Raw genomic sequence first — 12,588 nt, 5'->3', positions numbered from 1 at the left:
CGTTCGAAGCAAAGGTTAGCATAAAACTTGAGTGTGTGCATCAGTGATTTTATCCCTGGAACAGGAACATTACAACACAGCTCGTACACACGCACAAAAATCGAGATATTTTGCATTTTTATACACTGATGTAAAAGAAACCGAGAACAGGACTCAGTAGAGAGCATATTTCCGCCAGGCTGAACAGTTTCCGTTTTGTATCCCACTGATGGGCTGGATCTGAAACTGGAACTGAAACTTAACCAAAACCTAATCAGCTTGTTCTCATCACGGAACCAACGCATCCACCAAGTTTTGTCACAATCCGTCTGTAACTTTTGAGATATTGTGCTATATATTGTTTTTGGTCCTATCTCTCAATGGTGAAGAATCACTTAAAAAAATTCTAGTAGCCGGATCCGGATTCCGATATTCACCAAAATGGAATCCATTTGTCCTTGTCACACACCCAACCTGTCCACCAAGTTTCGTCTGAATCCATCCAGAACATTGAGATATTTTGCTCAGACAAACAAACAAATGACAAACAGGGGTGAAAACACAACCTCCATCCAGCTTCAGTAGCAGAGGTAACTAAAACTTTGTAACTGAAAAAATATAATCTTATTCAAAATAAATATATTGTATACACAATATACCTTGATATAAACTAAGAGCACGTATTTCCACCCTTTTCCTTCAAAACCAATGAAATAATTATCGGGACACTTTCAAATAATTTTGTTTTAAACTTTTGTGGAATGGTGTTCTATGCTTCTTCTTGGACCTTCCGAAGACCATCTAAGTTTCTCGGATTGTTGTTTTACATTTTCTTTTTTCCAAATAATCCCAGACAGCTTCAGTGATATTGAGATATTGGCGTTGAGGGGGCCCAATCCATCTGTTGAAGGACTTCCTCTTTCTTTTGCAAATAAGTTTTAAGTCTTCCATCTGAGTGTTTTGGATCATTGTCTTGCTGCAAGATGAAGTTTGGACCAATGGGTCTTGCACCACTGGTGATAAAATGGTGGATTAAAAGTTGTTTGTACCTTGCTACAGTCAATACACCATCAATTTTCAGCAATTTCCCAACAATACTTGAGGATATGCACCCACAAACTTGAATTGAACCTCCTCCATGCTTAATTGTTGGCTTCAAGCAAGGCTCTTTATAAGCTTCAGTTTTTTAACCTCCGCCATCGAAGTTCAGAGGTTACTGTTTTCACCCCTTTCTGTTTGTTTGTTTGTTGAACAGTATTACGGAAAAACTCCTTGACGGATTTCGACGAAACTTGGTGGGGGGGGGGGGGTTAGGTCTGGTCCAAGGATCATGCCATTAGATTTTGGACTTGGTCCAACATCCAATATGGCTGCTATGGCGGCCAATTTGAAAAAATATTTGAATTTTTTTTGCATTTCTAAACGTTTTAAGTGATTTCCAACCCCCCCCCCAAAAAAATTGTTTGAGAAAAAAAATTTTTGCAACTTTTTTTTCAACAAAATTTCGATTTCTTTTTTTTGCATTTCTACATGTTATAAGTGATTTCCAACAAAAAACATGCCGAAATTATAATTGCGGCTGATTTTGGAACTTCGGGTGGATATACCCACGTAAAATCAATTTGTCTCAAGGAATCTAGTTATGACAAATGAATTGAGTATGTAAAAGTTAAAAGTAAAAGGGAAAGTTGCAAACTATAACTGTGAGCATTGTTGACGTCAAATTGAATGAATAGGATATCAGGTTCACTTGAGTGACCTAGCAGTATTGGCGGCGGAGGTTTTGCACTCTACCGAGTGCTCCCCCTCTAGTTTGTCATGTCTTCAATTACATCCAAATCACAAACTTTGACTCAACTGTCCAAAGCACCTTTGACCATTGTTCCATCCTCAAATTTCTTGGAGAATGCAGAAGAAGTGACCTTCGTACTGTTGATGGATGGACAACGACACCTGAGCCTTCTGCCAGTTCTGTTGTTAATACAACACTCGTCTTCTTTCTATTCCTTAAGAATATTATCTTCAAGTATTGCTCATCTTGTTAGACAGCTTTTTGGGCCTTCCAGTCCTGGGTTTGTCCAATACAGATGATGTTTCTCTATACTTGTTTATTGTGCTTCGGAAATCACACCTTGAAAATCGAATGATGTGATCCATTTCACTAAATGTTTTTCCTTCTTTATGAATAAAGACAATTCCATGGCAATGTTCTCCTGAAATTTTAGCGATTTTGGCCTAAGCTAAAAATAAATCCTGTTAGATATGAATTCTGCAGTATGAAAAGTTGGAATTTTCGCTTATGGATGTGTGGAGAGGAACACCTGATGTTTTGGCATACCATCATATATTTGATTGATAAATGTGATGATTAGCTACTACAACCCTTCATATTAACTGCTTGTGTATAGTTTACTCTGAGTTATTGGGATCACAAGATTTTGAAGATGCTGATTTTATGTGAATTAAAGATTGCTAAATGACAAGCTTGGTTTCTTCTCACCCAAACCAATCTGTATTAATCAGTCAATGTTGTTATAATCAGTGTTGTAGTCTAGTCCCACCTGGTCCAAATCCAAGTAGTCCCGAGTCCAAGTCCTTGGCATTCCGAGTCCAGTGCTGAAAGTGTATTGTAAAGCGGAAAAATAAATAGCGACTTTATTTGTGCTTATGCATTCTGTAAATTAAGACAATAAAATATCAAAACTGATTAACAGTGTATTCGTGGAACTTGTGACTTGCATCAACATTTAATTCCATATTATGGCATTCTTGTTGTAATTTGCTCATTATTGCTGTAGTTTGCTCATTCTTGCTGTAGTTTGCTCATTCTTGCTGTAGTTTGCTCATTCTTGCTGTAGTTTGCTCATTCTTGCTGTAGCACGCAATCTTTCTGTAGTTTGCTCATTAACTTCCGCCATCGAAGATGGACGGAGGTTACTGCTTTCACCCCTGTCTGTTTGTTTGTTTGTGAACAGTATTACGGAAAAACTCCTGTACGGATTTCGGCGAAACTTGGTGGGGGGGTTAGGTATGGTCCAAGGATCATGCCATTAGATTTTGGACTTAGTCCAAAGTCCAACATGGCCACTATGGCGGCCATTTTGAAAAAAATATTTGAATTTTTGTTTTTGCATTTCTACATGTTTTAAGTGATTTCCAACCCCAAAAAAAATTGTTAGAGAAAAAAAAACAAATTTTGCAACTTTTTTTTCAAAAAAAATTCGATTTTTTTTGGCATTTCTACATGCGCGTCGATCTAGTTTAGTTTATTCAATCGTGGTTCAGTAGAGTCTGATCCGTTTTGACCTACAATGAATAGGATATCAGGTTCACTTAAGTGACCCAGCAGTATTGGCGGTGGAGGTTTTTCACTCTACCGAGTGCTCCCCCTCTAGTTTTTGCTGTAATTTTCTTATTGTTTGCTCAAAAACCCACATAATAATAATAATAAAAAAATTAAATGGTAAGAGTTTGATTCCCAACACCTTGGTGTAGTAGAAAGCCTTGTTAGGCCTGTTTTTAAACAAGCTCGAATGAGCAAAGATCCTCATCCTCTTAATAATGACGTCATAAAAACGAATACGACGTCATTGTGATGTATCAGGTTTGCAATAAATTATCTGTGCTAATGCCCGGCTTGATTCCCGCAAACAAAATTCAAACAGCTTGCCTAGTTTCGGAGATAATGGTATAGGTGATTTCCATTAGCGGCGATATTATGACGTCAACTTTTTTTCTCGGAAGAATTTCCAAAATCAGAGATGGTTACTGCCTGTGCATGGGCTTTCTGCATATACATGGCAAGTTTCACGAAGATCCGATGAAAACTCTGGGATGTGAAACAAAAAATGTCAAAAAATAGGAATGACGTCATAAAAATTGATATGACGTCATAGTGATGTATCATATGTGTGGTAATTCATCTCTGCTAATGCCCTGTTTGATTCCCACAAACAGAATTCAAAAAGCTAGCCTAGTTTCGGAGATAATTTTTTAGGCGATTTCCATTAGCGGAGATATTTTGACGTCATAACTTTTTTTTCTAGGAGGAATTTTCAAAATCGGAGATGGTTACTGTCTGTGCAGAGTATTTTTACATATATATGCCAAGTTTCAGGAAGTTTCAATGAAAACTGTAGGCTGTGAAACAAAAAAGTTCACAAGAACAACAATGCGAGTAAGACTTAGAGATCCTCCACGAGGATCTCATAAATGAATTACTTTAATTAAAAGTAGGCCATAAATGTTCAGCAACAGATGATTTTGACAAATCAAAATTAAACGCACATGTCAACTACATGTCTAGAGGTTAAATGTTGAATTAACTAGAAGGGCACTCTGATGTTGCCAGATATGCCTCCGCACACATTATTACATCATTATACATACTTGTACCAAGTTTGATTTCAATCCCTGTACCCAGATTCAATATATTAAATAATTCTGGTTGACAGACCATGCATCCGATCAGGTTGAAATTTAAAACATGTATTCCCCATGACAACTACATCATAATTGTGACATTTCACATCGAATGATGAAGCGGTTCAAGAGAAATACTTTTTTTAAGATTTTCATTCAATCCAATATGGCTGCCAGACCATGTGACCTATTAATTATTTGTGAACAACCTGGTATCCCCAAGGCTTCGGGAAAATACAGGTGAAGTTTCCCCTCGACCTGTCAAGCCATTCTGGAGAAGAAGATTTTTTAAAGTATATTCTTCAAAAAAAAAAAAGCACAGCTGCCAAACCATGTGACCGATGATATCATAAGTGGAGAACTTTTTGTTCTTCGTGGATAGGCCATCATATCTAAGTTTTGCCTCAATTTGTTTAGCCGTTTCAGAGAAGGATTTTTTTGAAGGTTTTTATGTTAAAAACAGAATGGCTGCCGAACCACAATTATGACATCACAATGGAGCCACCTATGACATCAAATAATCACACTCGTTTCCCATAGGGAGTACTATAGTGAAAATTTCATGTCAATTGGATTAGTGGTTGCAGAAAAAAACAGAAAAATTAGCATGGATGGACGTATGTATGTACGGACAACCCGAAAACAATGCCACTGATGATTTCGTCAATGGAGGCATAATAAATAGGGGCAATACCCCTTGGCGCTCACCTGGTAGAATAACGATACTGAGGAGGAAGTCAACGTGGGAAGGAATCAGCAAGATGTACCAATTAACCAATGTTATGGCCCCAATTTTTTTTTTAGTGTTGTGAACAAACTTTGGCACACCACGTGTGATAAAGGTTGTGGGTCAAGTTTCATCGAAATTATGTTTGCAGTTTCAGAGAAGAAGTTGCAACTGTTGATGACAGATGGACAGACTAACGATACGCCATCCCATAAGCTCCCTAGAACTCATCCTCGGTGAGTTAAAAATGAAAGTTTAAATCGGCATACAAGAAAAATTAGGCTGTATTTTATCAAAAAAAAATTAACGTCATTTCATAAGTGCTTTAGAGTTGACATTACGTTTTGGGAAATAGGAGAGATGGGAGACTTGTATATTAACTGCAACAGCTAATTAAAAAGACATTTCAGTGCTTTCAAGGTCTTAAAAAAATAAAATAAAGTAAATTTAAAAAAATTGAAAACATTTAAGCAAATTGTCCAATATTACGTACTGTTTTAAAATAAAACATTAAAAAACATCCTTCGATCAAACATGAAAGACAAATTAATATATTTTCAGTATTAAGAGGAAATAAATGTCATCTTACATGTTAACTTTAATCTCTCTGAGTTTAAATAAAGATGTTTGATTGTGAAGTATTGTCACAAAAAAAAAAAATGCAGCAAATTTTGCACAGATATTAGCAACTCCGGATTGCCAGGAGCAATTAAAAAAAATTTAAACAATTTGAAAAACAACCTCTTCACTTTTTCATTTTGATTGCACCGGTACACTAAATTTTGCTGAACTCGAGCCGGAATCTGGCCGAGTCCGAGCCCTGAAGAGTGGAGTCCGAATCCCCCCCAAAAATGGACTCGAGTCCTACATCGCTGGTTATAATAGAAAACACAATCAGAAGCTTTGAGTAAATTGTTGATGCTCATAACATCCATAATTGTTGCTCTTGATTATGTCAAAGACTTCTGCAGACCGTGTATGCATGAGCACACACACACACCATTAAGAATCGACCTAAATACAACATTATAGGAGCTCGACAATGAGGCATCGTACAAATACGTCGAAGTAGAAGAGGGCCACCAGATATGTCACAAACAAATATGCAAACCAATTACCAAAGATATAGCACAAGGTTGATCTTAAAAACATACCTCAAACCAAGAAACAAAATGAAAGCGACAAACAAACTCGCAATAACACTATTCCAATACAGCTGCAGAATAATAAACTGGTCACAAGTGGAAATCAAACAAGATATCAAAACAAGGAAACTCCTCACCATCCACAAAATGTTATACAAGAATTAACGCATCCCGAGAATGTACCTGCCGAGACAAGGAAGTATCGGTCTGATGGAGCTCAGCCAAGTGCAAAGAGCGACAACTGCAGGATTGGCTGAATACGTGAAAAGTTCAACAGACTGCCAAATCCAATTTGTATGCAAAAATGAAGACTATGCTAAAACGGTATCCCTAACCCACCAAGCAAAACATTTCCAAAGACAGGTGCGAATACAACATGTTACACATGAAACTGAAAGAGTAACGAATACACCACAATGACCGCAAAATAAAAATAAAAAAGACAAAAGAAAAATATAAAATGAAATCTCAACAGATATACACCGACAATTGGGAAAATGATAAAAGAGCAAGAAGGTATTTTTAAAAAGTTAATAAATCAAAAGTTGGGCAGATTGGGATAAAATGGGCCACAGAAAAAAAAAAATTTGATGACATCATCAGCCACTTGATTTGGCAGCTATATTGTTTAAAAGAAAAAAAGAAAAAGAAAAAAAAAACCTTCAAAAATTTTCTCTGTTCAAAGTGGCTGAACAGATCGAGGTAAAACTTTACACATATGACCGCCTATCCGTTAGGAGTAAAAGATTCACACGGTTTGGCAGCCATATTGGATTGTAGGAAAATATAAAATAATGTTTTCTCTGGAACCGTTTAATCAATCGGTGTGAAACTTCACAATTATTATCTAATCTTGATATGGAATAAATGTTTTAAATTTCAACTTGATCGGATGCATGGTCTGGCAGCCAGAATTATTTATTTTTTTTGATCTGGGTTCTTTTATTATTATTATTATTATTATTATTATTATTATTATATATTTTTATAAGGCTCAATTGGCTGTGCCTGAATAGGTTTGAGGGGAGAGGAGTAGCAGCTGAAATGTGAATCATATCCAGGTTTTCCTGATGACTTCATCTTTGCTTTTTGCTTGTTAGTTCCTTCTGATTACTCCAATGCAGGACTGTACCTAATTGGTCCTCCATTTGATTTGAATTGAATTTATTTTCATCCCATTCTAAATTCAATTGAATAACAACTTCTTAAAACGTCATGGGTCAGGGGCAGGTGTCCAATCAAAGCAGGTTACATAAAAACGGGACTTCTTGGTACCCGGTCATCACTGCCAGCAGTTATAAAGTGGCAATTCTAATGATGCTTCTTATTAATTACGTAACACACCAGTACACAAACACCACACAACACATCACACTAAACAAGTCCTGGCGAGGGTCTGCAATCTCTGATTGCTCTATTTCTACGCTGTTTCAGCCAAAATCACCGGGCACAGAAACATCAAGAAAATGACCAAATACCAAGACCTCAAAAATGAAGTGAAAAGATCCTGGAAGCTGAAGAGTGCTAAAATTACACCAGTGATGATTGGAGCAAAGGGATTGATGAGGGAGAACCTTACAGAGATCTTAAAAAAACATTCCTGGGAATATTACGACAAACTAACTACAGTTGGAAGCTGTCGGGAGCTCGATGACGATCCTGAAAAGAGACCTCGGAATAAAACTGAGAACAAGAAAACTTTACAACTTGGTCCATGAATCATGATCCCTTACAAAAAGGGTAGCCTGGTGTTGGCTTAATGGTTAAGATGGCTGGCTTAAGATCTGAGGGTCTTGAGTTGAAACGCCTGCCACACCATTGAAATAACACCAGGTGGGTTGAGTCAGTCTGTCATCCTTCTGAGGTCAGCAAAATGAGTACCAGCTTAATGCAACCAGCAGCCACAGGCTGCATACGAAACAGCACCAACAACTGAAACGAGGCGGATAATTTGAGACTCAGGAGGATTCCGTTCCACCATACTGAAACCTGCATAATTGAGAGAACAACCAGCAAACAAAAAAACAAAAACAAAAAAAACACACCTCGGCTCCTGGAAGAGCGAGGTGACAGAGAGTAGAACAACACATGGATGCAACAAGCAGAGGAGTCAATGAATAGGAAAAGGCATGCGAAGTGGGAAGGAGGCAGAGTAACTTGGAGGTAAGAAAGAGAAAGAGGTAAGAAAAAGAAAGAGAAAGAAAAAGTTCACAGGTAGGGATGGAAGATGACCGAAGATGGTGGTGCACTGCCAGCTTGAAGCACCAGAAAGAAAGATTTGAATGAACAGACTTCATCTTCTTATAGCGACAATTTCTAGGTCCACAGTAACGCTGACGAGAGATCGATATCATAGATCAACCGTTGTTTTCATACCTCTGCGCGAGTGTGAAGCATCGCAAATGGCCAATTTGTGCGAAAAAAAAACAAAAAAAAAACAAAAAAACTTTAAACCGTTTTATTACACTTCCTTCGGCTTAAAATGTATTCCCTTGGACTGTTTTGTAGCATTTTATGACTAAATGGAAAATTTGATGTTCACCTCAAATCATACATTCCCAACTCATGAAACAGACAAGTTAGTGATACAAGCACCAGGTTCAATGTATTGCAGCTAAACTTAAATTGGATTTATAGAAGCAAGTGAAACCCAATTTTGCCGGTGCAACAAAATTACAAGGACAGAGCACATTGTGATTACCGTGTCACGACTGCACGCTGTGCTCCCCTTTGTGTCGATTCCATTTCCGAGCAGTCACTTTCTACAGCTCCTGACCAATGGCCATTCTCTGTGGTTAAATAATCAGGAAAATGCACTCCCTTCCCCCTCTCTACCAGTTTCCCACCGCCACCGGCCATCTTCATCGGACACCCCACTACACATCCCTCCACCCGACCATTTTCTACCACCCACACCCTCTTCCTATCCACATGTAAGGGAAGCAAATTACCAAATCCCAAGGGACCCATTTCATTAGTGGGTGGTCCTTGAAGGTCAAAATTTTAAAACTCATCGATTTATTTTTGTAATCTGGTCTTTAAGAAAAGTAGAGTACAACAGGTACAAAAGAAAACAGGTACAGGACAAAAAGTGAATGCATTTTAAGCTCTCTTGTTTTTTTTTGTTGTTTTTTTTAGCTAAACATACACACCACACACCCAGATTCTCAGATCACACCTGATTTCCTTCTTTGTAAAACATCTCAGGAGATGCTCAACAGCTGTTCTGCATCAAAGCCATGCCCGTTACTCACAAGCCTCAAGAGGGTCCCAAACCAGGCTCTGCACAAACTAATCACAAAACATCCCTCCCTCTGACTGGCAGCCTTACGTTAAGAGAAGGCTGGGATGTGAACTGCTGAATGCATTACGAGAAAGGACAGCACTCCACTCCTTTGGGACGTGTCCAGAGCATCCCAAGATGATGTTTCCTCTCGTAAAGCCTCCCAGGTACTTTCACCTTAGCCACGCTGTTTCGGTGAACAAGGCGATACGATATGTTCATCATGACACGCAACTATACAAACTCACCGGTTAACTTTTGCTGCATTAGATGCCCACAATGCCAAAAAAAAAAAAACAAACATTTAAAACACCACCCAGAGGAAAAAAATAAATACAGTTCACCTAGATCTTCAAACACGGATATTAAATCCATGTGATGCATGAGGAGAATATAAAAATGGTGTGTAAATCATGCATTGCCAATGTGCCATGTTTGTTTAAAGAAGGTGGATATAAAATAAGGCATCAAAAATCAATCTTTAGAACTTCGGATGATGGATGGACAATGAGGTGCTCAAACTTCGGATGATGGACGACGATGATGCTCTAGAAGTGAGGGAGCACGAGGTTGGAGAAATTTTAACAGGCCACTGTACTGTCGATTAGGATCCGATAGGCTTTAAAACGCGTCAAAAAAAAGAAAAACACCTCAAGCTCAGCCCTCCAAAATAACAGATCAAGCAGTCAACAGGCCCAAGATGAACTGTGGTTAGAGACAGACAAAGAAATTCAAAATCTATGTTGTTCACACACCAGCAAAGCAGGGAAGTACATTTTGACCTGGTGCCGGCAAGCAAACCGCTTTAAATCATGTCATTTGTATACGTCTTCAACAGGAGGCATACCTGACAGCATCTCACTTGCAGATTCATGCTGAAGGCAGCAAACCGTAACCCACTGTAATCACTATCAACACTGAGCAGACGACAACATGCTGCCTGGACTCACTGGGTGATTATCTCAACATCAGAGGTTTTTAAAAAAAATCCTCCATTGACACAAACTGGAAAGCAAACTCTCTCTTTCCCTCTCTCTCTCTCTCTCCTTTCCCTCTCTCTCTCCCCCAAGATAAGCACACGTGTACAGCCTGACAGCAACAAGTGGACAAGCAGCCAGAAAATCGTTTGGCTGGCAACAACAGATAAAGCTATAATGAGAAACAAAACGTTTCACCTCAAAATGGAAGCTCCCCCCTTCTTTTGTGACTCCCTGGTTACTCCTCCCAGCTTTACCCATCCCATCTTACACAGACGGACCCCTCCTCGCAGCCGAGCGACAAAACCTCCCCTTGTACGCTTCAGCCAAAATTATGTTAAAACTAGAAAATAAAACCAGTTTTTTTTGTTTCTCATAACATCAAAAATTTAAAAACAAAAACAAAGCACCAATGCAAACAAAAGTGCCATGCACTACGACAACACTGTGGCCCCATCGGGGTTTGAGCTCCCAAGCAGCCCAGCAATACTCACTGGCATTCCCCCATCGAGTCTGCAATTCCACGCATGCAGAACAAAAGAACGTAACCTGTTCAACACGTTTGCTATTCAGCCAACCTTCTTCTTCTCGCTTTTCTGATTATCCACAAGAAAGAAAAAAAACAGAAAAAAAACAACTTTTCTTTCCCCGTTTGGGAAAAAATCACGAAAATGCACTCCGGATCTGTGTCTCGGTCTCCAAGATTCAGACATTAATGGAGCTAAGTGACGCACCGTCCAAATGATGACAATTTGATAACTATACAAATATGTAGAGAGGAATCGAGATTTCATTTAGGCTCTCAATTGATGCAATCTCCCGTGACAACCCCCAAAACAGACCCCAGCTCCCCACAGCAATTCCTTCGCCTCCTCGATCTTTCGCGCATCATCAACTGCTGGTGCTTCAAAGTTCTTTCTACCCTTTCACATCTACCTCCATATTTGTACAAATGAACACACAGGAGTAGGATGAATGAAGATAACGAGGAATACGAGTCTTGGTAACAAATAAAAATGAACGTTATACCTGAACATAATAATATGATCCTTCCAATGACCTGATCTAAAATGTTAAATTGGCATGTGTGATCTGATCCTTTCCATGACCTGATCCAACATGTTATGTCATGCACGGTCTGATCCTTCCAATGACCTGATCGAACATGTTATGTCATGCACAGTCTGATCCTTCCAATGATCTTATCAAACATATGTCATGTGTGGTCTGATCCTTCCAATGACCTGATCTAACATGTTATCTCATGCACGGTCTGATCCTTCCAATGATCTGATCAACATACGTCATGTGTGGTCTGATCCTTCCAATGATCTGATCCAACATGTTTGGTCATGCATGGTCTGATCCTTCCAATGATCTGATCCAACATATGTCATGTGTGGTCTGATCCTTTCAATGATCTGATCTAACATGTTCGGTCATGCATGGTCTGATCCTTCCAATGACCTGATCTAACATGGTATGTCATGCACGGTCTGATCCTTCCAATGATCTGATCCAACATGTCATGTGTGGTCTGATCCTTTCAATGATCTGATCTAACATGTTCGGTCATGCATGATCTGATCCTTTCAATGACCTGATCTAGCATCTATGTATAATTCCAACAATCTCTGTCTGCCTGTCTGTCTGCGACCGCTGTTTCTCAACAACCACTGGTCCGATCTAATTGAAACTTGCCAGGTATATTGCTGGGGACCTGAGTATGTGCCGTTTCAAGGTTTGATATTAATCGGACAAGTGGTTCCCAAGTTATGGCCATTTATTTACCAAACCAATGACAGGACACGTTGCTGCGGAGGCGTGGCTGTTGGGGAAGAGATCCTCAGTTAACAATAACAGGACACGTTGCTTGGCGTTTTGCACCCACAGTATCTATCTTCTATCTATAATTCCAGCAATCTCTGTTTGTTTGCTTTTTCAAGGTTTGAAGTTAATCAGACAAGTGGTTCCCAAGTTATGGCCAAGTTAGAGTGTGTTCCCCCATTACGGGTTACAACGTACGGATTCCGGATAGTGTTGACTTAGTGTATT

At 38.9% G+C, this 12,588-nt stretch overlaps 1 protein-coding gene across 5 annotated transcripts in view; it reads right to left on the bottom strand.

Annotated features, from left to right (window-relative positions):
* LOC147015137 (uncharacterized) overlaps positions 1 to 12,588 on the bottom strand; it is a 281,672-nt gene that overhangs the window by 195,525 nt on the left and 73,559 nt on the right. For 2 of the 5 annotated variants that reach the window (XM_085849622.1, XM_085849626.1), the window contains exon 1: positions 10,404 to 10,719. The exons of the other annotated variants lie outside the window; for them this stretch is intronic. In XM_085849622.1, the coding sequence (XP_085705748.1) occupies positions 10,404 to 10,430 (27 nt within the window). In that variant the 5' untranslated portion in view covers positions 10,431 to 10,719. Of the gene's footprint in view, positions 1 to 10,403; positions 10,720 to 12,588 lie in introns of those variants that run through there. 5 annotated transcript variants of the gene reach the window in all.

This window comes from Eptatretus burgeri, chromosome 12, assembly GCF_056783735.1.
Source record: "Eptatretus burgeri isolate ZD-2024b chromosome 12, Ebu_testis_v1, whole genome shotgun sequence".
Classification (NCBI taxonomy): Eukaryota; Metazoa; Chordata; class Myxini; order Myxiniformes; family Myxinidae; genus Eptatretus; species Eptatretus burgeri.
This window is presented reverse-complemented; position numbering and strand designations above follow the sequence as displayed.